General features: G+C 39.2%; 2 protein-coding genes and 1 long non-coding RNA gene across 4 annotated transcripts in view; 2 read left to right on the forward strand and 1 right to left on the reverse strand.

The window, feature by feature from the left end:
- Nucleotides 1–1291: 1291 nt before the first annotated feature.
- Nucleotides 1292–6435, forward strand: LOC118824650 (phosphatidylinositol glycan anchor biosynthesis, class P). The gene is made up of 4 exons (XM_036594953.1): nucleotides 1292–1870; nucleotides 4456–4528; nucleotides 4673–4791; nucleotides 5896–6435. Exons 1-4 carry the CDS (start codon nucleotides 1789–1791, stop codon nucleotides 6054–6056), a joined length of 435 nt encoding a protein of 144 aa, XP_036450846.1. The 5' UTR covers nucleotides 1292–1788; the 3' UTR covers nucleotides 6057–6435.
- An 8546-nt stretch (nucleotides 6436–14981) lies between these two features.
- LOC118825218 lies at nucleotides 14982–15587 on the reverse strand. The gene is made up of 3 exons (XR_005008644.1): nucleotides 15403–15587; nucleotides 15260–15317; nucleotides 14982–15172 (listed from the first exon to the last, which is right to left on the reverse strand). It is a non-coding gene; the product is annotated as an uncharacterized LOC118825218 (long non-coding RNA).
- A 2797-nt stretch (nucleotides 15588–18384) lies between these two features.
- The window catches only part of hlcs (holocarboxylase synthetase (biotin-(proprionyl-CoA-carboxylase (ATP-hydrolysing)) ligase)), a 53071-nt gene continuing 44882 nt past the window's right edge, over nucleotides 18385–26573 (forward strand). Inside the window, exons 1-4 of one of the 2 annotated variants that reach the window (XM_036594933.1) lie at nucleotides 18385–18681; nucleotides 21502–21642; nucleotides 23090–23252; nucleotides 23892–24343. In XM_036594933.1, the coding sequence (XP_036450826.1) occupies nucleotides 18490–18681; nucleotides 21502–21642; nucleotides 23090–23252; nucleotides 23892–24343 (948 nt within the window). In that variant the 5' untranslated portion in view covers nucleotides 18385–18489. The remainder of the gene's footprint in view (nucleotides 18682–21501; nucleotides 21643–23089; nucleotides 23253–23891; nucleotides 24344–26573) is intronic. The other variant, XM_036594934.1, reaches the window with a different exon arrangement.

The following is a 26573-nucleotide window of genomic DNA, read 5'->3' on the forward strand; positions in this document are numbered from 1 at the left end:
TCACAGCCGTGATGTTATTGGCGATAACACACGACCTCGAGTGTTCTATTGCTTTTATACAACAGTTAAATAAATAAAGTAATAAATTAATAAACTGGGCTGTGAACGCGGCGTTTAATATGTTTTAATGTTCGCAGTTCCTTCACCAAATTATAGTTCCTTAACGAGCAGCTCGTTGCTACGTCAGAGTAACGAGCTCCGTCCACTCGCTGTACAGCCGGCAGTTCGTTCTCCAGCTCCTCACACTAAAATCCCAAACTGTCATCACCACTGAGCAGCTTTTTTGTTTTTTACTGCGGCAGTTTTATGGCTCAGTCCGATTTGGTCAGACTCTGTAGATCAGACTACACGTTTGGCGAATGGTACTGGGTTCATTTCTGGTTGATTCCAGGTTGTTTAGCTGCTCTTCTGTCACAGCTGCCGACTGAAAAGCTGCTCAGTGGTGATGACAGTTTGGGAATTTAGTTTCGTCTCATCTTCAACCAATAGGCTTGCACGGCCGGAACTAACGGTTGTATAATTTCGATGTTATTTCAGTTGGAATATTTTAACACCGTTATTTTATTCTTGAGCAATTATAAACTCCACTTATAGGATTTTATAACGGCGCCTAGTGTACGTTCATGACGTCATGAGCGCAAACCGCTTCAGTCAGCCAATGAGCCGATCCTCTTGCCAACCAATCAGCGATTAGTAGCAGTAATGCCAACCAATCAGCACTCAGTAACAGTAACTCTTAATCAGCACTCAATAGCAATAATGTCAGTATCCTGCTGCCCAAAACTGCAGAAAAAAATGAAATACAGTTTGTTTTTTGCATTTTAGTGAAATACATCCTTCTACTTTGCACTTTGTCCTGGACCAATGGTTAGAAACTATTTTTCCTTTTTTCAGCCGTTCACCCCCGTTCATTTAGGACACGTTCTCGGGCGCCCTCTGGCGTTCTGCAGTCATGTTGCTGCTATAACGTGAGTAATACAGGGAGATTCACTCGAAAGAGGCCCCGAATATTCTGTAATAACTCTCGCTAGGATGAAGCAATCTGAACGAAACAACGTGCAATGTGCTCCTCAGTATATGGAGCTTCGAATAAACCGGGATGCCCCTGCATCGGAGCGATGAGGTAGGCGCCGGACAGCCGTCGTGACGTTAACCCTCCGTTTGCCCCCCCCCCTCCGCACCCCTTCACTCAGGCTCTCTTAGGCCGTCCGAAAATCGAATACACATGCGTCAAGATATGTCGCGTATGTTTTTGGTTCAGATTGCTTCATCCTAACGGGAGTTACAACAGAATATTCGGGGCCTCTTTCGAGTGAATCTCCTCCCTAGGACGCCGTCAGACTCCCCTTAAACTGGTTCTGATACAGCAGCGTTTTTGTTGACTTGTGTGGAGTTATCAAAAAAAAGTGGTTGCTTGGTTTATCGAAACAAACTTATTTCCCCCACCTACTCTAAATAAAACACAAACGTGGTGTTTGTAATGGAAATGTCATCTTTGATACGCGCGATGTTTGAGTGTCGTGGTTCTCCGAACCTGAAGGTGGCAGTGAGGAGCACTAGATAAAGAGTCAGCAGCCTCGAACTCAGCCTTAGCAGAACGGGACGAGGCTTGTTTTAAAGCAGGTAGTTGTAGATCTAATGGGGTCTGAGAGGCGCTCCAGATGATCTGAGTCGGTTCTACATGCATGTAAACTCCTGTTCCCGACAGGATTCCAGCGACGCGGAGTCTGGGCTGTGCTGTGCTCCGTGTCCGCCGCTCGGCAGCCGTGTCCGAGTCAGTTGAACACCATGGTTGAGAACTCCCCGTCTCCTCTGCCCGAGCGGGCGATCTATGGCTTTGTGCTTTTCCTGGGTTCGCAGTTCGGCTTCTGTAAGTTTCACCTCTTCCTGCTGAAGGAGAACTACACCGATTTTTCAGAATTTCTGCATCATTCAGTCGCTGAGTCGTGCAGAGTGGTTTGATACAGAAGCCACACAGTCACATGGTTTTTACTTCTTTTTTCTGACGCAGCGGGTTATTTTCTTTTGTTTTCTAAGAGATCTCGAGTTGATTATCATGATATGACGAATGTTGGTTTCTCGAGATCTTGAGATGTGTATGCCATTATGCTGACGTAACAAATGCTGTCTGAATAAAACAGTGTCCTTCAACAGTCCTGTACATCTAGTATAATCTGATTTTATATATATATATATATATATATATGTGTGTGTATGTGTATATGTATGTATGTGTGTGTGTGTGTGTGTGTATATATATATATATATATATATATATATATATATATATATATATATATATATAGCTGCTGTCAGAACTCTCCATTTTGGTCATTTTTCAGTTTTTGGCATTTTGAAAATTCCTGTTGCCCTTTACATTGTGTGTAAATTTCATGATGAAACAACCCAGAATGACTTGGAAAAAATTCTGGTTCCATTGACTTACATTAAAAGTAAAGTATGTTTTTTGCTTCTCCTGTAAAGTTACCATTTTGGAGATACAAGGTTTCTTTCTGACAGCAGCAACATAAATGTGTGTGTGTGTGTGTGTGTGTGTGTGTGTGTGTGTGTGTATTGATATTCTATCCCCTGTGTACCCTGCATCTTATTTATCTACATCACATATTGCATAAGTGTAAATATATACTTGTATACACTTTTTTGCATATTTAAGAAGTACAAGGGGGCTGTGCACCTAAGATTTTCACTCACCTCACGCCTGTGTAAGTGTGATGTGACAATAAAACGTGATATTTGATTCTCGAGAAAACAACATTTGTTTTGTCATGATAATCAGTGGTGGATGAAGAACACAAACCATGTGCTTGAGTTAAAGTAGAGATACCCAGAGTAAAATATTACTCCAGTAAAAGTAGAAGTTCCTCCCTTTAGACCTCCACTTGAGTAAAAGTACAAAAGTATTTGCCTTCAAATGTACTTAAGTATCAAAAGTGAAAGTACTAAAAGATTAATTATGACTCTGATGTCCTATTATCATTTTTGTAAGAAGACTCGCTTCATTAACTCATTTAAGGTAAAAATACTCCAGTGTCTCTCTTGGTAAACCAGTCTTTTAATAGAATGTCATTAATTAGTGACACTGATGTCTATTAAAATTATCATAAAAACACTGAAGGCAAACAGTTTCCATTAGGTAGAACTGAGTGGCTCTGAAATAACCTTTTACAAACAAGCAAAGTTTCAGTTTAAGATTTATTTACAAGTTTAAATTTAATAAAAACTTTAAATTCAGGTTCACAAATGAGTTTCCTTTACTAAACTGCATCTGTAGGTCTCTGTTCATAAATATAAACTAGCAAAACAAATTTACTATAAAATGAAACTGTGTTTGTATAAATTCAGAAAAAAGACACGTCAGTCAAAACTGCATGTGTGTACATAATTCTATATTGTGGTCTATTTAGACAAAGTTAGATTAGTTCATCATTTATGCTGAATAGACACTCCCAAAAAAGGCTGCTGCTCTGATTTCACTTTGAAAAGTGCTAGGTTTTATGCACACATGAGCCGAAAGGAACGACAGATTTCTCATAATGTAGTGGAGTAAAAAGTGAGATATTTGACTTTGAAATGTAGTGGAGTGAATGTAAAAAGTCACCCAAAATGGAAATACTTCAGTAAAGTACAGATACACAAAAAAACTACTTAAGTACAGCAACTAATTACATTTACTTAGTTACTGTCCACCACTGATGATAATGACACAAATATCATGAGATCTCCAAAAAAACAAATGAAAATAACTCATTGTCATGAAAAAACAGAGTAAAACAAAACCATGTGAATCTATGGCCCTTTAGAGCTTCTGTTTGATGTGAAATGGTGCAAGTCAGAATTCTTTACAGTGGTGGTGAAGGGAACCAGGGCGATCCTGTCTACAATGCAACTATAGCCATTTTATTTACCACAGAGTCAAGCAGTGAACTGACACGTGTCTTCCAAGTTTTTATGTGTAATGTTGATGATGGTAACATAATGATAAATCTAAAAAATATATGTTTACTCTGGGGAATATTTTTGCCTTACACCACCCTGCATGTACCTCTCCACCATAACTGGCTTGAAAAATACATTTTAAGCCAAAAGCCTCTCTCAGAAAGATTGTAAAACAGTGTCTCGGGCATCAGGCAGCATATTTATAACAGTTTCACGTAATACCTTTCAGTAATGTAGCTTTTAGAGGCACTAAACACTTTGGACATCTGGTGCCTGTCACCACCAGTGTGAACAATTCTATGAACAATTTTGATTAGAAATTAGATTTTACATCGAACTCTGGTTACTTTGTTTACGTCTTATTGATTTCATTGTCTTGAAGTCGTGAAAAAACAGTGGAATATTTCAAGAATCATTTCAAGAATGTAGATACACAGTATTAGTATGTTAATCAATGACAGAGCTGATGTGTTTTCCGTGTCTCCCTCTGCCACCCAGTGCTTTATTTAGTATGGGCGTATATTCCTGAGTCCTGGCTCCACTCTGTTGGATTGACGTACTGGCCTCAAAAGTATGTGGATCGTGTTCTTTGTTAACCTGTGTGTATGAGATGGGGATGGGGATGGGGAGTGAAGTGGAGGGTGCTGTGTGTTTGTAAATGGTAACCAATTGTCTTGGGATTGAAAATTGAATGACACATGCATGTTGTCTACAGGTACTGGGCTCTTGCCTTGCCGATCTATCTACTGGTTGCTTTAACAGTGAGTTTGGTGGTACTGTTTGGAGTCAATATGATCAACACAGCTCCCCTGTTTTCTGTGGACAACATCACAGGTATGAGATCAGTTTTCTGTCAGCAGGGATCCCAGCTGGGGGAGTTGTTGGGCTGACCAGGGGCTCTAAGTGGAGGGGAGCCTCGAAACTCCCTCACTTAAAAGTTTGCTTAGGTGTACAGTTTTACGTTTGTGAGTAATTGGTGTCATTACTAAGTGAATATTGGTAAAATGAATAGGCTGAGACAGAATTTTGCATCCATAAGAAATATGAAGGCCTTCCCGACCTCTCAGCTTTACTAGATTTGATTGTAGCCAGTTGTGGTGACTGTTCCTGATAAAAAGCATGCAAACATATAGTTGATGTAATTATTTTCAAACATTTCAAAGGGATGGGTGGGTCTGCATTCGCCCTGAAATTCACTCCACCTGCAGGCCGCTCCATCCAGGCTTAGACTGAGACCTACAGCACATTATCCCGTATCCCGTTACCCTTTGCACCAGCAGGACAGCATTTGCTACACTGTAAATGTAAATTATACAGCTTCAACTATGGCATTTGGTTCTTCATAAAACATGGACTAGGCCATAAAAGACATGGCTAACATTGTAAATACATTGTAAATAGCACAGCCTTTTTTGCATGGGGAAAAATAAAGCAATAAAGTGAAAAGATAATCCTGAAGCCCTTATACCCCTCAAAACTTTACAGTACATTGCAGTACTTTACATATTTGTACCCCTGAAAATTTGCCTAATTTCCCAAAAGACTGGTGGAAAGAGCGAATTGTTACTTATTTCTAAAACTGAAGACTAAAAGAGAAGGTGTGTAAGTTCTCGGTTAATGTGTGAACCAGAAAAGAGTCTAGAAGAATTATTGAACCAAACAAATTGTTGCTGTTGAAGCTAGTCTAAGCTCCACTATAGTGAGCAACCAGCCAACATGGGACCCCCCCCCTCCAAATACTCTTGATTTGCATAAAATACTCATTTAATGACTCATTTAGTGATTTATGAAGTGCTGAATCACTCAAATTAATAAAGGCACTGAGATGTTTTAGGACAGGTGTCATGCATTACCCCTGCTTTGTGGAACATCCTTGCACTTCTCTGTGTTGAAAATCTATCAAAAGCTTTTTTTGTATTTATTTTGATTCCCTCATAGATCACTTTGCTAAGAGTCAGCGCCTGGATACTGGGGAGGATGGAGCCATTCCCAGACTTCGGGATGTGTCTATCACTGAAGTCAACCATCACTTCTACCTCTCACAACATGAACTCCAGGACCTCAGGAACCGAGGGCCCAAAATTTCTGATCTGCACTGATCCATACAGACAGGCAGCATCCAGGATCAGTTGTCGTCAGTCCAGGCTTTTGAGTTTGCTGAGGTTTTAGATGCACCTTTTCCATCACTCACTCACGACAGGACAGGCATTTGACTTCAAGATGAACTCTTGCTGAAGACATGGTAATCACATGACCCTCAGAGGACGACACCTCTCAATGCAGTGATGAAAAACTTTACCCAGACTGTTACTTCTCAGAAAATCTGCTTGAGTAAAAGTACTAGCCCACAAAACAACTTGAGAATTATTGTATTATAAAAGTATGTAATTTTGCAGTTTTTACTTATGACTGTGGCTGTAAAAAAGTAAAATATGCACTTTATACTTGTGTGTGGACAGTAAATATTGAAAAAGTGAATATTTGGTATCTTTTCCTGATCAAGTCAAGTCACAAGGCTTTTATTGTCATTCCATCTATGTACAGGTACACAGTGGAGTGAAATTACGTTCCTCCAAGGAACAACACGGTGCAGCATGAAACAAAATGGACAGTACAAAGTGCGAACGTGCAGACATAAGTGTGCAAAAAAATTAAACTAGAAACAATACAGTAAATACAATAAATAGAACAGACATTAGACACAGTAAACAGACAGGACAGTGCAGCAACGACACAGCACTCATTTCTGAGCATGAGGTAGTGGAATAAGGTGCAAAGATTATTTAACATGCTGTGATCTGTGAGTTTATGCAGTCAGATTATAACGTGAGCACAGCAGTTCCTGAGGTAGGATATACACAGTACTTGATAATAAATGATATTAAAGAATGTTCTGTAGATTTGATTGTTTTAAAACTTATATATAACACACCAACCAGACACTTCATTAAAACTACCTCCTTGTTTCTAAACTCATTGCCCATTTAATCAGCTCCACTGACCATATAGGAGCACTTTGTAGTTCTACAATTACAGACTGTCGTCCATTTTCTCTGCATACTTTTTTAAGCCCCTTTTCTCCCTGTTCTTCAACGATCAGGACCCCCACAGAGCAGGTATTATTTGAGTGGTGGATCATTCTCAGCACTGCAGTAACACTGACGTGGTGGTGGTGTGTTAGTGTGTGTTGCACTGGTACGAGTGGATCAGACACAGCAGGAGTTTTTAAACCGTTCAGTCTTGCTGCTGGACTGAGAACCAAAAGAATCCAGCCAACAGTGTCCTGTGGGTAGCGTCCTGTGACCACTGATGATGGACTAGAGGATGACCAACACAAACTGTGCAGCAGCAGATGAGCTATTGTCTCTGACTTTACATCTACAAGGTGGACCAACAGTATAGGAGTGTCTAATAGAGTGGACAGGGAGTGGACACAAAAACTTCAGGAGCACTGCTGTGTCTGATCCACTCGGACCAGTGCAACACACACTAACACAACAGTGTCCCTGCAGTGCTGAGAATGACCCACCATACAAATATATATAAATATATATGATATACCTTTTTCCAATATGTTCAACTCTACAAAAAAGGAATTATGTACTTAAATTAACAAAAAACTGTAAAATGTAATTTGACCAGTGGTGTTCGAGTTTTTTTGTATATATCATTTGTACATAGCAGCTCTCCCTCACATTGAGTGAAAAAATATGATGTATGGGCCAATAGAAATGCTCCAGACTGTACCTGATATAATATGTCTTCACTTTAACTTACATTCAATGTCCTTCTGTGAAAATGAGACCAGTATTACAACCCTGTTTCCAAAAAGCTGGGATGCCATGATATGCAAAGCATGCAAATCAAAATGGGGAAATAGTTTTCAAAAACATTGACATTTCTCAGTTTTAACATTTGATATATTGTCTTTGTACTATTTTAATGAAGTACAAGGTTTAAGTGATTTGAACATCATTGCAGCCTGTTTTTATTTACATTTTTCACAGCATCCCAACTTTTTTGGAATTTTAAATATGCATTATTGTCAAGAAACGGCTAAGTAATTGTTTGCAGTTGCTCACTCCAAAGAATTTAATTGACAATTCAATCAAATAATTGTATCAGCCCTAATTGACAACTGCTCTGTATGTGTCCTGATGGGGTCAATGGGTTCTCCATAGTGGATGTCGGTCAGGTTAGGGTCAGTGTTTCACCTCCTGGACTCATCAGACTACAAGTGAAATGGTCATTTCACTATCTACCCATCTCCGGACTTCACAGAGGGTCCTCAATCAGTCTGCTCACCTCTCCTGCCCTCACCTGTCCACTCCGTCCTGCCCTCCCTGCGACACCCCTCTGTCCTGGCCCTCCTGCAGACAGGTGAAGGGTCGATGGCCGTCGTGTCTGCAGATAACCCATCATAAACAAACAAGGCGGGTGTCGAGTGTCTGGCCAGTGATTAACCTCTGATACCTTCTGCTCGACCCTACTGCCCCACTGCCCCACTGCTCTTCATATACAGCTGTCAAAAAGTGTGGCTTTTTAAATGGTTTTTAATGAACCATTTTTTGTTTTGATGTGCGATAACTTCACATATTAAAGTAGAACCAGGTTTATCACATGTGTACATGTTTGTGACTGTACTATTTTGAGAATAATACCAAACCCCACACATATTAGACTTTAGGTTTGATTTCAACACTTAAACCTTTAAGATGTTTAAACCACTATTTGGCTATTTGGAAAACAATGTGTGCTTTTTAACAATAGTTTGGAAAAGAAAGCTCCCAAATCATTATTTTGGCTAAATTTGCTCTTCATACCGACCTTTGATAACCGTGAAGTCTTATAAAATTTCTTAAAATTTCTTAAAATTTCAAAATGTTAGATAATAGCAGTTTCATGTACAGCCCCTTTCCAAAAATATGCTGTGCAAAATGTAAATAAAAACAGAATGCAATGATGTCCAAATCATTTAATGCTATATTTAACTCTATATATTATGTTGAGACTGAGAAATTACTGTTTTTTTGAAAAATATATGCTGTGGCTGAGATGGAGAGGGGTTCGCCACTCTATGAAAGACTGTACACCAATTCTAGACTAACGTTTCTCAATGTAAAATAGTAAAGAACTTACTATTTCTAACATATCATCATCTACGGGACATAATATTATTAAATGATTCAGAAACATACAGGTTTTGGCAACATATGCTGCCATCCAGATGACGTCTTTTTCAAGGAAGGCCTTGCTTATTTCAGCAAGACAATCCCAAAATACATTCTGTACATATTGCAACAGCATGGCTCTGTAGTAAAAGACTCTGGGGGCTAAATTGGCCTCCCTGCAATCCAAACTTGTCACCTACTGAAAAGATTTCACACATCATGAAACGAAAAATATGACAAAGCTGTCTCTGAACAGTTGAGCAGCTGAAATCCTATATCAAGCAAGAATGGAAAAACATACTTTCAGAACTACAGCAGTGTCTCCTCGGTTCCCAAACACTTACAGAGTGTTGTTAAAGGAAGAGTTGATGCAACATAGTGGTAAACATTGTTTGGACTGTGCTGGGCTCATATTTTTCAGAAAACAAAAAATGTTTGTTTCAACAGTTGATATGTTGTCTCTGTACTATTTTCAATAGAATTTATACTTTAAATGATTTGCATTCCATTTTTATATACATTTTGCTCAGCACTCCAGCTGTTTTGGAAATGGCATTGTAAATAAAGGAAAATTGTTTGGGAGTATTCTGGACTAAAATTAGCATTTAGTATGTTATGTTTAGTATGCATGTCATGTTTTTGAACCACAAAACCCATCCTGTCTGCTGGCTTATCAACTATATTATACAGCAGTTAGTTCTGGCCACGCTAGCTAAATGGTTGAGAAGCATTCTGATGATACAGTGTTTGCGAAAACCGTGCTGTTATTTCACAAACACTATATCAATCCGCTGAGATGCTGTTGCTAAGCAACGACTTTGACAGCTGTAGGAGACGCTCAAGCCATTTAAATGTTTTTACTTCTTATTTTGCCACAAACAGAAAATGGACACTTTTAAGTTCACATTTGACCGACAGCCGATTTGGTCAGACTCTGAAGATGAGACAACACTAAATTCCCAAACTGTCATCACCACTGAGCAGCTTTTCAGTCAGCAGCTGTGACAGAAGAACAGCTAAACAACCTGGAATCAGCCAGAAATGAACCCAATACCATTCGCCAAACTAAATGGGCTGTAAGATGCTTTACAGACTGGCTGGAACAAAACAACATTAATACTGATCTGGCAAAAAATGACAAAACTGAGCTAAACTTGATATTGCGGCAGTTTTATGGCTCAGTCCGTACTTCAAAAGGTGAGGCTTACAGCAGACTGAGCAGCGAGTGAGCAGAGCTCGTTACTCTGACGTAGCAACAAACTGCTTGTTAAGGAACTATAATTTGGCGGAAGGAATTGCTAAAATTAAAACATATTAAACGCCGCGTTCACGGCCCAGTTTATTAATTTATTACTTTATTTATTTAACTGTTGTATAAAAGCTATAGAACTCTCGAGGTTGTGTGTTATCGCGAATAACATCACTTTTTCGGCTCGTGCCTGCGACCAAATCACAGCCGTGATGTTATTTCGCAACAACACACTCCCTTTTGTGTCCTATGGCTTAAATGTAGAGGCTGCTAAATACTGACATTATGTTCAGCTTCCTAGCAGTAGTGCTAACTGGCTCCCTTGGCAAGCTAGCAGGGCACATTTGAAACAGCCCACCCTCAAGTGTCCACCCCAAAGCATTTTTTCCCACCTTCAAGGTTCTTCATCAGAAAGGAGATATTTCTTGTCTTTTAAGCATAAAATTCAGTCTACAAACTCTGATGGCATCACTGTAGCAGATGAGTAGCCATTTTTACAGCATTACTTCAATGAAATAGTGGTTGAATATTTTACGTTTTGTACCCTTTAATTGAACCTTCGTATTATGTGGAAGTTCTTTAAAGTGTAACAGGCTGTTCACACTCATACATCTCATTTTTAAAAGTCTTCTGCACCAAAGAACCTTTTTTTAGAATATATTGATTTTTTTCAAAAATTAGTTTACATCAGTGGTGATAGGAAGCAGATGTCCAAAGCTTTAAATGCCTATAACATTGTTTTACAATAGTTTTAAGTGTTAAAGTGTATTTTTTAAAAGAAGTTTGTGCAGGGTGTTGTCCACATTACATACAAACACTCAGAGGGCAGATGTGGGTTGGTCTCCACAATGGACCACTTAACATCAAACCACTGTAAATGGCTTGTTAACATCTCAACAACTAAATGATTCAGAAATTTGTGGAATTAATTACTTACATCATGCAGTTCAGTCATTTTCAACTGCATTTCAAAATGTTGAGCATGTTGAGTTTAGTCCCTCGCTAAAGTCATGTTACATTTATATTTTCATTTGTGAATGGAGTCCTGTCCCTTCTCTGTGGAATGGTTTAATATATGATGATTGAACCACATCTCCTTTATAAATACAACACAAGGACAAATATATAAACATTTTTCATATCTTTATTTATGTATTACAGGTAGTTTTACATGATAGAAAGCACCAAAACACCTAACTGTGTCTCACAATTCAACTGTCAGCAACATTTTAACGCATTTTAAACCTAACATGACTAAAAACTAGAATCTAGATTAGTATAACATGTCCTGTACAGACTGTATGTGCACAAAGTTGTGCTGGTGTGAGTGCAGGATGTCACGGTGAGTCATGCCCAGGTTAAAGGTGTGTTTACGCTCTGCTTGGGTAAACAGGATCAGAGCTGTATGGACCTATAGGAGCTGTCCCAGTGCTGCTGTGTTTCCTGCTCCAGTCTCAGGTTATAATCCTCGCTCTCTTCTTACCATGCCTGCTTCCTGAGACATGCTAGCATGATCTCCTGTTCTTTCACAGGCTTGTTTCCAAAACAGCAGCCTCTTCTTCCTCAGCATGAGTGGAGCGTCATGGGCAAACCCAATGAGGGCTAGAAGTAGAAGCAGCAGGATAGAACCTAGTTGCATTATACCTACAGGCCATGGTTGCCAATCCTGGTCCTGGAGATCTGCCACCCTGCAGAGTTTAGCTCCAACCCCAATCTACCACACCTCATCCAGGTCATCAAGGCCTTCAGGGGCATCTGACTGTATGAGCCAGGTGTGTTGGATCTGAACTGTCCAGGGTGGTAGGATTGAGCACCCCTGGTCTAGGACAATGTTTCTTAGCCGTGCACTGGGCAACCTAAAACTGCACAGTTTCAACTATTCTCTGTCCCGACACACCTGATCCAGCTCATGAAGGGTTCAGATGTGTTGAGGCAGATAATAGTTGAAACTGTGCAGTGCTGTGGGTTGCCAGGAGCAGGGTAAAGAAAAACTGGTCTCACTCAGTGCTTCTCAGGCCTAGTCTTGGAATGCCTCTGCCCTGCTTGTTGTAGTGCAGGGATTTACAATTCCAGTCCTGCCAACTCTCCACTAGGCACATTTTTGTGCTTTGTCTCATCTTGCACACCTGACCGAACTCATTAACAAGTACCTCGTGAGCTGACTCTGGTCTGTAGAATAGGGAAAAGTGCAGCAGGACATAAAGCCACCAGGACTGAGATTGGGAACCCCTGGATTAGAAGAAACTCAAACACGGTTAAGGAATTCCCGTCCTGGAGGGCAGAATTCCTGCACAGTTTGTTGATTTTCCTGCTCAACCACATCTAATTTAACTCATCAGCTAATCGCCAGGTTTAGTTGGTGTGCTGAAGCCAAACTGTGCTGGACTCTGGGTCTCAGTTCCCCATGCCTGCTCTAAAACGGCAAAATCACCAACGTTGGTCCTGGAGATCCACCTTCCTGCAGACTTCCAGCTCCTAACCAACCCCACCTGATCCAGCTAATCTCTAAACGGTAGCTGGTTATGAGAAGGACAGCAACATTCTTAAAATCAATGTTTGTCAATACAACAACATTGTATTCCAAGTAATTCTGGCTCATTTGTGCTGATGCATGCAAAGGCAGTTGGTGTTTTCAAGTGGTTTCAAATACAAAATGTATTCAGCATATCAGGGTAAAAGTGTTGATATCTCTTGTCATAGCCTCATGAAATGAAAGTCAAAAGCAGATCCTAGTTAGTCTTATTCTGTGATGTTTTACACAGCAGTTTTTTTAAACGGGAAACATCGACTTTGATGATTTCCTCAGCTACAGAGTATGTGAATCAGTGTTTTACGAATGGGAAGATCACTGTGGCCCTCCAGGAGTTCTTCCTTAAATAAAGATTGAAGTACTTTCTAGAGAGAAATAAACCTCATAATAGTCTTCATTATCAATAATAATTGTCCTTTCAAATACGCCTCTATGCAGTGTAGGAGCATATCTGAAAATGCTCCAGGACTCTCGAATTCAGCATTTCTTTTGCTGTGAAAGTGAAGCCCCTAAACACAAATGGCTAGATGATCTGGATCAAGATGATCCTTGCTTTATCCTGAATGGGCAAAAAAGACCATGAAGCAGCACGAACATCTATGTGTGATTTGTCCCATTGACCTGATTTCATCAGCTGTATGAAGTTTCTTGTCAAAGCAGGCTCATAGTCTCCATGCTGGTAGTTCTTTTGGGTGGTCCCATTTAATGGGAGCTAAAACTCAGCCTCCATCACCTCGTCGTCGTCATCCTCCTCAGAACTGGAGTCGTCGTTGTAGAAGTGCAGCGTAGCCTGAACAGGGAAGCTGGCCAGGACTTTCCTTCCCAGATGTGATAGATACTCCTGGATTTTAGATCTGGGCAGGAACAGCCTGTTTGGTGTAATCAGAGAAAATGTTTCTAAGCAAAACATGTATGATACAGTGAGTAAACATCTTTTTAATGACCTACGAGTTTACTCTCAGTTTCTAACTGCCATCAAACTTGTTAAGACAATGTCGAATAATGTAGGATACAATTAAAACTGCAGCTTCTGTGAATTGAAAATTGCACTATTTCAAACTGTGATTTTTATATAAAATTTGTCTCTAAATGTATAAAGCTTATATTTGGATATTATGGACACTGGAACACAGTTAGGCACAATTTCCACTTTAACTGCATTTTCTGGATGTTTTCCCCCAAATACATACTGTAAAATGCTATTTTTTTCACACAGTACCAGTTTAAAGAAATTCATAAATGCATTTGAACAATTTTGCTATATCTCAATAACAAAATATTGTAAATTGGATTTTAAACTGGGTAGCTATGCAGTGTTCAGTTAATGATATGCAGTAGTACAGTACTACACTAATGTTAAACTTATCACTCATGAACATGTCCATTACTAGAGAGACTGCTCAGTTAGATCATCCTTCAAAAAAGCTCAGTAACACTGAGATTAATAACTGATCAACACACTGATTTATCAGTCTACTTAAAGCTTTAGCAGAGCTCAGTTACACTGAGATTAATAACTGATCACATTGATTTATCAGTCCACTCAGGCTTTAGCAGAGCTCAGTAACACTGAGATTAATAACTGATCATCACATTGATTTATCAGTCTACTCAGGCTTTAGCAGAGCTCAGTAATACTGAGGTTAATAACCGATCATCACACTGATTTATCAGTCAACTCAGGCTTTAGCAGAGCTCAGTAACACTGAGATTAATAACTGATCATCATATTGATTTATCAGTCTACTCAGGCTTTAGCAGAGCTCAGTAACATTGAGATTAATAACTGATCATCACATTGATTTATCAGTCTACTCAGGCTTTAGCAGAAACTTCAGTGTTTGTAAAGAATCCATTTGTTAAGTTCCTGTTTAGAGTCTATCTAATTAATGTATTTGCTGCAAATCATGCACTCATATTAAAACAGTTAATAAACAAGGATTGATGGTGTTTGTATAAAGTAACTGTATTCTGTCTAATGCCTTTTCAAATTGTTAGGTACAAATGAACAAGAATTTGCTTGATGCTTTCGGGACATATTAAATTAATCCAGTTATTTTTGTTCTACTATAAATTTCTTATAGTAAACGTATAATGTACACGTATAAACGTATTTAAAATGTATATTTACAATATTTTGGTCTACCTACAAGGCAGATTTGTCATTATCTTTTAGACAAGTAGAAGTCAACACAACACCCACCTCACTGGGTGATGAAAACCTTGCATGTCCTTTGAGGCCTGTCTGTTTGGTCCGGTCGCTGTCTACAGTTTTAAAAAGAAGCAGCTTATCTTTAACAAATCTCCATCTGTAATACATTCTTGACAAGCTGTGAGAAGAGAAGGCTTTACCTTTTCAGGCTGAGGGTCTCTTCCAGTAAGAGTCCATGGTCTCCAAATTACTGGAAACCTAGAAGCAGAACTGCAAACTGTAAATAAAAACAGGCAACTACACATTGAGAAGTTAGTGATTAAGTGAATGAGCATGATCTTACCCAGCCAGCTCACCCAAGGCTCGTGCACGGCCCTGTGTGTTGGCATGGCCGAGTCCAGGTGAGGTGATCCCGTCCACAACGTGAGGGAGCATCCTCTCCCTTCTGCCCACAACTTAGACTGAGAGTGAGGAAAAGAGAGGTGCTCCTCCTCTTAGTACTTTTACCCCCCCACCTCCTCTCCTACAGACCACCACAGCACCTGATGACATCATCAGAATAAATTCACGCCCTTAGAGTGAAAGAAAACAGGAAACTGTGCAGTGCAGGAGGACTACCGTGCTGGAATAAGAAAATTTCCTGTCAATCAATACTATTCTAACTTTTAAAGCCTATATGACTGTCCCTTACTTAAATAAAAGTAAGAAAAAAAGTAAAAAAATACTGGAGTAAAAGTTGAAGTATGATTAGTTGAAGACTTAGATGTTTTACTTAAGTAGACGTGTAAAAGTACATGCTTATAAATGTACTTAAAGTAAAACACACACACACACACACACACACACTTTCGAAGCCGCTTATCATTCTGGATCGTGGGGCGGGGGGAGTGGGGGCTGGAGCCTATCCCAGCGGTCATTGGGCGGAAGGCAGGATAAAGTAAAACAGTTAAAATATTTAAAAAATCATTTCTAATAAAATTTTTGTTTCTAATTTTTTTATCTTTTTATTAAGGATTAGACGTACACGTCATCAGCTGAGCGTACATAATGGTTTATACAAGAACTGGTATAACAGGCATCATCCACAAAACGTCTAGAACGCCCAAACATGTTTGCAATTTTAACTTCCTTAACAAGAATTTGAGATGGACATTGATGAATCATTGATGGAAGAAAAAAAAAATGTCGATTTTTATTTTAGCTGTCAATACTGCACATCAGATCAAATAATCCCTTTAAGTATAAGCAGGGCCAGAGTGGCTTTTCAAACTGGGAGTTACATGATGCCGACCAGCCAACACTCCACACACACACTCATCACACGATCCTGCAATGTCATTATGTCAGGCTATAGGCTACTACTAACATCAGCGTCATCACCCTACATATTCTGGCACTTAAGTCCTCACACAAAACAATAGTAACCAATCAGAAAGCTGGACTCAGAGAACATGACAAAACTAAGTTAAAACCACACAGCTGGGAGACGACATGAAAGTTAAATCAAACAGCTGATGTGCAAAAACGAGGAAACCTAAACACCTAAACCTAATCATCCTAGGCTAAAGCATATTGCCACGGCAAACATGAAACATGTTTATGGCCTATTTATGTCTTACCAGTAATGACTCGATGCACTGAAGTAACATCCGTACGGGCGTCTGAACGTAACCACTACATCAGGTGGAATGGGAAATGGTGCTAACTTCAGCTTCATCTAGTCTCTATCCACTGTTCCAGTCTCAATTACAGTCAGTAAACCAGGGCTTTATCACTTCAGACAGGGGTCACTGGTTTACAGATATACACTCGGATGTAACATTTACAGTTTGAGTGTTCTTGTGCTGTGAGTTTATTCATTAGCTCACAGTAACTGGTCCAAAACACTACCGGTCCGTCGTGAATTCTCCTGACCCTCCCAACTCTGGAGACTGTTGAGTCCATCATCCTTCAAAAGAGCTCAGTAACACTGAGACAGATAGAGTATGTATTTACACACCTTGTGCTGATTGTAAAATAGCTTTAAAAACAAGCATTTATGATGTTTCTTTTGAAGATGGTATATATTTTTAAATGTAGTGGGTAAATATCCTAAAAGTATTCTCAAATGTAAAAGGTATCTGTATTCTGAATAATGCCTTTACAAAATGCGACTTAGACCGAATACTTAATTGCTTAATACCAATTATTGTATTCTGAGTATGTATTCCCAATACTTCTTCTGTTAGCCTATTCTGTTACTATTCAACCCTGTGTGCAAACAGCCTGAGAAGAAGGCAAGAGGTTCACTATCACTTGTTTTGAAGTACGGTAATTTAAAAAAATAGAACACGTCTATCAATTAATAAAAGGATGAATTCTTTTCTGGTATATAAGATGCAGATCGCTGCTGTCGGAAGAAAACCTTATATCTCCATTTTTGTTGTTTTTCAGTTTTTGGCAGTATTTGAAAGTGCCTATTGTTCTTTATATTGTGTGTAGATTTCATGAAGAGTGGCCCAAAAGAAACAACACAAAATGACTTGGAAAAAATTCTGGTTCCATTGACTTACATTAAAAGTAAAGTTTTTTTTTCCTTCTCCTGTAAAGTTACCATTTTGGAGATACGAGATTTTGTTCCGACACCAGTGATATTTAAGGTTTAACTGTCTACCCTGAACGGTATTCACTGTTTATGTAGCTATGCATGTGTCCATTCATTTGATTCAATTAAATTATGATTCATTTAATTACATTATTGAAAAATATGAAAAAAACAAAACAAATAAAAAACAAATAGTTCACAATAGAATGTATATTAAACAACGAATTATTTTCTGAATTTTAATATACATAATTAGGGTTTAACAGTCTTCCTGGTTCATGTATGTGCGTTAAAGTACATTAAGCTCAAATCACAAATGGTTCCCTAATCCCTACCTAGCACACTTCACAGGTCGTAACGGCGTCTACGAGCAGACTCTCACTATACGTTAAATATGGCATAATTTGAGATTTGGCTGTGGACTGAAAGTACATAAGTACACTAATTTGGAGTAAAAGTCATTGTTTCACGACCTGTGTAGTGCACTATGTAGGGAGCATGAAGCTATTTGAGATGCAGCCCAAATTTAAATAATAAAAAACTAGGAACGTAAAAAGAGCATTTTTTCTCGACTAAACGATTCGTATTTGAGTTGTAAGCATAACTGGTTTAACACTGAGCCGGAAATTTGCGTATTAAAAAAAAAGTATTGAAAGACAGTAAAACGAAAAGCCGACGCGCACGCGCTCTGGGGCCGATGACGTAGAGGAAGAGGCGGGGTGCGGTCAGCGCTCACCGCGGAAGCGCTGGAGTGAGTGTGAGTGTGTGTGTGTGAGTGTGTGATGGTGTGATGGTGGGAGCGGGGGGTCTGCGCTCCAGGACAGCGCTGCTCCCCGTGCAGTGACCATGCTGATAACGCTGTGCTACGTCTACCTGTGGGTCCGCTTCCAGAAGTGCTACACGGCGGTGATCCGCAGCGCGCTGAGGCGGCTGAGCGCGAGCCGGAGCGGAGTGGCTTTCTGCGCCCTGCGCGAGCACAGCAGCCCCGCAGCCTTCCTCACGCGGGGCAACAAGGCCATTTACATCACCGAGCCGCAGGTGATTCCTACACCAGTGCATGTTCACTCCAGCGCTGAGGGCGCGTTCACACTGGCAGCCCGAATCCAGTTTATTCGTGCATTCGCTTTTACTCGAGTCCGGTCCAAACCACATTCGGGGTTACACTGCAGGTCCAGAAGTGTGTAGACAGCTGCTAGTCCTGAAATCAGGGGTGATACAGAGGTTGTCGTCCCTTTGCTGCAGTACCAGCTCTTAACTACCTTTTCTAAGAAGGATTTACACTAGATGTTGGAACATTGCTGTGAGGATCTGATTGCATTCAGTCATTAGAGCAATAGTGAGTTCAGGTACTGATGTTGGATGATTAGTTGTGGATCACAAACATCACTCAAACTCATACAAAAGGTATTTGATGGACTTCCAACACCAGAGACCGCACTGTCACTGCTCCACAGCCCAGTGCTGGGGGGCTTTATTCCCCTCTAGCTGGGACTTGTCATTGAGCGTGGCGACCCTAGGCTCTTGTGCTGCTCCAGATCATCCGTTTCATTTGTGCTACAGTGCTTTGCTATGGAGATTATACAAGCGTATAAGCTGTGTGTGCTCAGTTGAACGCCTGTGTCAGCGATATCTGCACATTTAAGCTGCATACCTTACATACCTTTTGACGTGATTAAAACTGTGACAATCAGGCAACCCAAATCCAGTTTGTTTGCATAGCCAGAGTGGCGCCACACTTCCGAAAGTTCGGCGGCCGGCTGAGTGACTAAATGTAACTAGGACGTTGACTGAGTAACTAAAACTGCCTTTCATGTCATGTTAATAACATGTCTAATAACATGTCTCCATAAAACCACTCATGAGGGTTTTTGAGATATTGTATCTTTTTCATTTGATTTGGACACCACAACAGCTGAAGTGGACCAAATTACCAGTGGTGGACGAAGTACACAAATCATGTACTTGAGTTAAAGCAGAGATACCCAGGGTAAAATATTACTCCAGTAAAAGTAGAAGTTCCTCCCTTTAGACCTCCACTTGAGTAAAAGTACAAAAGTATTTGCTTTCAAATGTACTTAAGTATCGAAAGTAAAAGTACTAAAAGATTAATTATGACTTTAATGTTCTATTAGCATTTTTGTAACAAGACTCGCTTCATTAACTCATTTTAGGTGAAAATACTCCAGTGTCACTCTTGGTAAACCAGTCTTTTAATAGAATGTCATTAATTAGTGACACTGATGTCTGTTAAAATTATCATAAAAACAAAAAAAAGGCAAACAATTTCCATTAGGTAGAACCGAGAGGCTCTGAAATAACCTTTTGCAAACAAGCAAAGGCACTGAAAAATAGGTACTGAATACTTATTCAAAAATAATCCAAAATAAATTACTTTAGATCGTTTTTTTAAAACTTCCTATTTGCTTGAACTAAACACCAGGCATCTTTTCTTTTTGTGTAACCGCTGACCTGTAGATTATTGTTGGGGGTCAGAACGCACACTGTTGCAGTGCATGCTGGGAACTGTAGTGCATCTCAGGGTGAAACGGGCTGATAAGAATAGAAAATTAAAATAATTTCGCGGGTAGAGCAGGACTGTGTCACGGGCCTGACTTGACCCGCGGTCCTTGTGTTTGACACATGGGATGTAAGCGATCTGAACTCAATCAGAAAGTGGTGGGTCGTCACCCCAGTACTTTAAAAAGCGGTGGGTCAAACGTCCACTCGCACCTGTAGCCCTAGTGGCCTTGATGTTCAGATGAAATCAGATTCTAATCTAAAGACCAAACAGAAAACACATGTATTGGGATATTTTGGGAATTCCTTGCCTACCACATTTGTAAGTAATTTTTATGTGAAATCGCATTTCTGAGGTTTTTGGGCTGTGTTCACACTGTTAGTCCAAATCGGATTCATTTGCATCAAAATTGGATCACAAAAAATCACATGAAACCCAGTTTTTAAAAATACAGTCCAAACCACTTTTCAGTTTGCAAGAACTGCTATTTTTTGTGAGTTTTATTTTTGTGAGTTTTAAATGGGAAAATTTGACATGATTAGTACAAAACAACATAACCAGAAGTAACTAACTAAGCCTCAAGTGGGTGAGCTGGTCTTCTTGCCCAAAAAAATGAACAAATGAGCCGTCACTGCTGATCTTTTCCAAGATCAAAACTGGAAAAACAAATGAGAATTGCCTGCAGTGTGAGCGTAGCCTTAGTGAGTGAATCAATGAATGAGTGAATATTCTGTTTGTTTTATACAGTGGAGTCCAAAAGTCTGCGACCACATTGAAAATCTATTTTTTTATTTAAACTTGGTAATAAGCAATGGAAAGTTTTAGAATTGTGAAAAATTAAAACAAAGAAAAGTTATGACAACTAAAATGAAGACGTATTTGAAATTCTGCTCTATTTCTAGATCACTTTTCAAATTGAAACAGATTTGTGAAATTGATTTTTTTTAGTCTTATACTTTCTATTTAAATACATGTTCAAGTGGATCTAATCTACTTGTCGGAGGCTTTTGCACAGACTTGTGGAGTTTGTCAGCTCAAGTGTGTGCTATCATTAAGCAAAAGGTGGACATACCAAATACTAAGAAATTTTGAAATTCATGTAAACATTGAAAGATTCTAGTTTTCACTCAAATTGTGAGGCTGATATTATCATTTATAATGAAAAACCTTTGTGTTAAATTAGAAAGGAGTATAAAGTAGAAGCATTTTCACCAGGGGTCTCAGACTTCTGAACACTGAACTAATATCAAGTGTATCAGTAATACTCACAATTCTCTAACATAATCAGTTGTGTGATGTGCTTCTCTGTAACCGCATGTTTGTTTTGTTGTTATACCCAGGCGTGTGATGACCTCAGCAAGTGGACGTTGCTTTTGGGGTCCTCTCTGATTAGTGGTCCAAGAGTTGAGAATATTGCCTTTATTATAGAGGCTACAGCAGGACAGAGAGCGGACCAATCACCTCAAAGAGTGAATAAGAAAGTAGGCTATTCAGTATGGATGCAATTTAACTCTACTGGAACACACAACTGCACATTACTAACTTTCACTCTAATCTGATATATATGTATGTGTGTGTATATATATATATATATATATATATATACATATATATATATATATATATATATATATATATATATATATATATATATATATAGTCAAACTATGTTTTAGATGAAAATTAAGTTTCACACTCAGGGAACAAAGTTATATACGTTATATTTTTATGTAATATATTTATTGGCCTATGTACTTGTGTTTTTAATTGGAATGTGTATATATGGGTCATTCTACAGAAACGTCCACTCTTCTGTTTATCCATAGGTGTCACTGATGTTACCTATCCTCATTTGTGTTACACATAAGAAAGGTAACACCAGAGACATTTTTTTAATGAAAAATGCATTTTACAAAATGGCTGCTACAGAGCATCAAACCACATGTCAATCATGGGATATCCACCTCAGAATAAAGTCAGTCACACCAGTGACTTCAGCTAAAAGCTTCATATGAAATCATGAGCTAAATGAGAAAATCTCTGATAACTGAAAGACACAGTGGACTCACCATGTGCTTTTCTTCATAGATCCTCAGAAAATAGGTAAAAGGAAGTCAAGTGATGTCATCAGTGTGATTTTCATTTCAGAATAAGAGTTTTTTTATTATATATTATTATATTATTATATATTTTATAATATTTATTTGGCGTTTGTTTTCTTTATCTCATTTAATTCATTTATTTCATGGTCACGTATAGATTATTGTTGTTAAAATTGCAGAAAAAATTTCTTCAAAATCTGGCCTCAGCCTTTACGCATGACTGGGGGACAAGAACTTCTTTGTAGCTTGGAATTCAACATAATTGATAATAGATAATAATTTAAAAACCAATATTGCTAAATTGAGGCTGAAGAAGGTGTAATTATTAAAATAACTTATTTTTTATTTTAAAATATCAGTAAATTGTAACCCTAACAGGTTTTTCAAGTGTAATATATCTGTAAACGCTAGGAACACAAAAATGACATTTATGTAGAATGACCGATATATGTGTGTGTACATATATATATATATATATATATATATATATATATATATATATATATATATATATATATATATATATATATATATATATATATGAGAGAGAGAGACACAGTACCCTGATTGAAAATAGTATCGTACCTGAAAAAATGTGTGTCTGTTAACAGTTAATTGATAGTTTGAATTTTTCTGTATATTGTCACTCTTTTGGACTTTGCCTTCTGTTCATAGATATTAAGTCGTGTATTTTACTTTGTCATTGCCATAGTTTTGATATATGAACAAGCACTTTTTAGTGAGCATTTCAGAAATGTGTGAAAACACACATAACTGAGCTCTTTTCTAACTTTTGACTGTTTAATTTGTTTAATGTTCTTTGTAGGGGCTGAAGTGGTCAGATTATTGCCTTCCTCTGGCCTGCAGTCCAGGGCAGCCCTACAGGGCAGTGGCTGAAGCCAGCCTCGACAACTTCAGCACTCTGGGAGTGGCTTTTCTGGAAGATCGTCTGCAGATGGAAAATGGCCTCATACCGGAAAAAATAGTTTGTTAGTTTAATTGTTTCTTCCTCTGTTTTCTCTGAACCCGAAGCAAATCCTCTCTGCAGTGTAACAGAGCCATTGGCCCCCCTCACTGTAGGGGTCAAGCATTCAGGCTTGTACCGTTCACTCTGTGTTCAGCACTCAGGCACCCACCCATTTGTGGATAATGTAGTGAAGGGTGACTCCTCTGACTGATGCATGAGCATCACCGTCACTGAATGCGTTAACAGAACAGCCACAGTTTCCAAGCTTTTTATTGATGTCTGCATGCAGATGCCAATTTAGTCCCTGTTCCTACAGAAACACTAGCACATTGAACACACACACACACACACACACACATATATATATATATATATGTGTGTGTGTGTGTGTGTGTGTGTGTGTGTGTGTGTTTGTGTATATACATATATATACATATATTATGCCTGATGTACATATATATATATTTATAGACATAAACAGTCATTCAGAGTGTTTTGATGTGGATTAGTTGACCATAGAGAAACATGCAGACTCTTGTTGCAATATTGGTAATGGGAACTGCCAGTGGTGGATTTTAAAAACATCTCAAAGTTACTTTGAGGTCACTGTATTGTTTTTATGTATTTATCATATTCCTCTTTGTTTGATTGTGTCTGGCAGCAGTGTTACTCAGGGAATCTGCACTGAAAGAACTCTTTGAAAAGCAGCAGTCGGACAAGGATAAACAGCTTGAGTCACTCCCCGCCAGCGTGCCACAAGAGATTGTTTTATCCGCCGCTTCTCCGTGTGAGCAGGGGCCTGTGGATGTGCTGCAGGTCCGCAGGAAAAGTAGCCTTCGTTTGTCAGCCGTGCGCCGTGACTCGGACGCATCCAGTGGCGGCAGTGAGCGCAGACCTTTACGCGACCAGCAGGTGGAGTCAGAGCACACAGCAGAGCACCACCACATGGAGGGCCACCACCTGCACCTGTCCAGCTGCCATGAGTGCCTGGAGCTGGAGAACAGCACCATCCTGTCGGTCAAATACGCCTCAGTGGAGAACATTCCCGACCTGCCAGATGACTATGAGTGCACGGGCGTGGACGATGAGGAGGAAGCAGGCGAGAGCTTTTCGGTATGATCACATGATTTTTTTTCACAGTGTTAGTTTTTGCGGAAAGCTGCAAAAGGCAAACAAGCCCTGTAAGAAACTCACTAAATCTTAAAATGTCCATATCATAGAAAGCCAATTTTTAAAAATAAAGGAGTTTAAAGCTATATGTAAAGCAATATGTAAACATTGTTAAAGTTTCAAAACATGCCGTTCACTCCTCAGTCCATATATGAAACAAAGCTGCAAAAACAGCCTGTTATGAATTTGTTGTTTCTGCGATGTCACAAAAAACAACTAATTTACATATAACCATTTATTCAGCTTATAGCCGTTTAGCCCTCCCCATTCATATTAAGATTAAGAGACATATTCGTTCCACAACAGGGAAATTTCACCTCCGCAATCAAATCCATCTGTGCAGTGAAACACCATATACACTAGGGGGCAGTGAGCGCACTTGCCCGGAGTATTTGGCAGCCCTATCCACAGCGCCTGTGGAGCAGTTAGATTAGATTAAGTGACCCTTATTAGTCCCACAGTGGGGAAGTTTCACCTCCGCACTTAACCCATCCGTGCAGTGAAACACCACATACACACTAGTAAATGCACACACACTAGGGGGCAGTGAGCGCACTTGTCCAGAGCGGTGGGCAGCCCTATCCACAACACCCGGGGAGCAGTTGGGGGTTAGGTGCCTTACTCAACCTTCCAGTCACAGGGCTGGTTCCTTAACCTCCAGCCCACGACTGCCTTTACATCAAAGGTGTAAGGAGTGTTTCAGCTCTGAGTGCTTTTTGCAGCCCCAATTTCATTTGTCTTATATCAGTCTTAAAGGCACAGTAACAAAAACAGCCTGTTTTCTAAGGGAAAAAGAGAGGTTGGAAAATGGTCATGTTAATATGAACCATTTTCACACAAATGTCACAAATGGACCTACAATGCAAGAAAAATGTGGGTAATGGGCCCTTTAAACCTTCCAGATGAGTCTTCTGTGTGTTTTGATTAATCAAGGCAGTCACGTTTCAACAAACATATTTTTTAAAGTAGCCATATGATAGATAAATGAATTTTCTTTTCTTCTTCACAAAGGAGTTTGATGTGCTATACAAGCATCGTTTGTTTCAAAACATTCTGTAAATGGAAACTAATCATGAACACATTTACGTGTCCCAGTCTTCCGCCGACAGCACTTTAACCTGCACATTTATAAGGAGTGTAATTACTGCAGACAGTCTATAGTAGAATTAACAGAGTGGAGATAAAAGGAGTGGCTAAAGTTTATTTTTCCAGTGTTGCTGAAGATGTCAGTCCAAACCCAACGGTTCCTTACACTTCCATATAGTCTGCTTTTTGAAGGCACATCAAGGACAGACCAGACTAGGCCAGACTTTAGTAAAGGAACAAGTAGAAAAGCAGCCTTTATAAAAGGGGTAAAATCATATACATTTTTTGTACACTTTTTTAATAAGAGTTTGATGTGGTATGTAATCATTGTTGAAGTTTCAAGTCTGTAGAGTCCATATATGGATAATAGGCTGCAAAAACTACCCATGTCACCCTGTTTTTGTGATGTCACAGCCATGACTACTTTTACATCTATTTACCTGTTCATCCTGCAGCAGTTTAGCCCACCAGTTCATGCTGAAGTTACATTGCTTGTGTCAGCCTAGACTGCTTTTTGAATGAGGTATAATACGGGGCAGCCAGTCAAAAGAAAGCTTACTTACATATGTCCGTCTCAAAGGCACGATCACAAAAATAGGCTTTTTATTTCAGAAGCGTAAAGAGAGATTTGAAAAATTGGTTTTAACTGTAAGAAACAATACGCGGTTTGGTTCATAAAGCCGTATAGACTTTATAAATTTAGTTTCGGGGAGGGGGGAAGTAAGGAAAAAAGGAAACAGCATGGCTTTTAATAGTATAATGAAGTCTTTTAACCACCTACACAGCACATTAAAAATATATGAAACGTTTTAAGTTTTTCAGTCCTTTTTACATGGCAAAGTACACCGATCAGGCATAACATTATAACCAGCTCCTTGTTTCTACGCTCATTGTACATTTTATCAGCTCCACTTACTATATATACTATAACACACCACCACATTAGTGTTACTGCAGTGCTGAGAATGATCCACCCCCCAAATAGTACCTGCTCTGTGAGGGTCCATGGGGGTCCTGACCACTGAAGAACAGGGTAAAAGGGGGCTAACAAAGTATGCAGAGAAACAGATGGACTACAGTCTGTAAC

This window comes from Colossoma macropomum, unplaced genomic scaffold (genome assembly GCF_904425465.1).
Source record: "Colossoma macropomum unplaced genomic scaffold, Colossoma_macropomum, whole genome shotgun sequence".
In the NCBI taxonomy this organism is placed as follows: domain Eukaryota; kingdom Metazoa; phylum Chordata; class Actinopteri; order Characiformes; family Serrasalmidae; genus Colossoma; species Colossoma macropomum.

Bases quoted from the DNA above. Each gene is read 5' to 3' on its own strand.
- LOC118824650 (XM_036594953.1), top strand. From the start codon at position 1,789: ATGGTTGAGAACTCCCCGTCTCCTCTGCCCGAGCGGGCGATCTATGGC. The intron at 1,871-4,455 runs GTAAGTTTCACC...TCTGCCACCCAG, and splicing joins GGGTTCGCAGTTCGGCTTCT to TGCTTTATTTAGTATGGGCG. The intron at 4,529-4,672 runs GTATGTGGATCG...TGTTGTCTACAG, and splicing joins TTGACGTACTGGCCTCAAAA to GTACTGGGCTCTTGCCTTGC.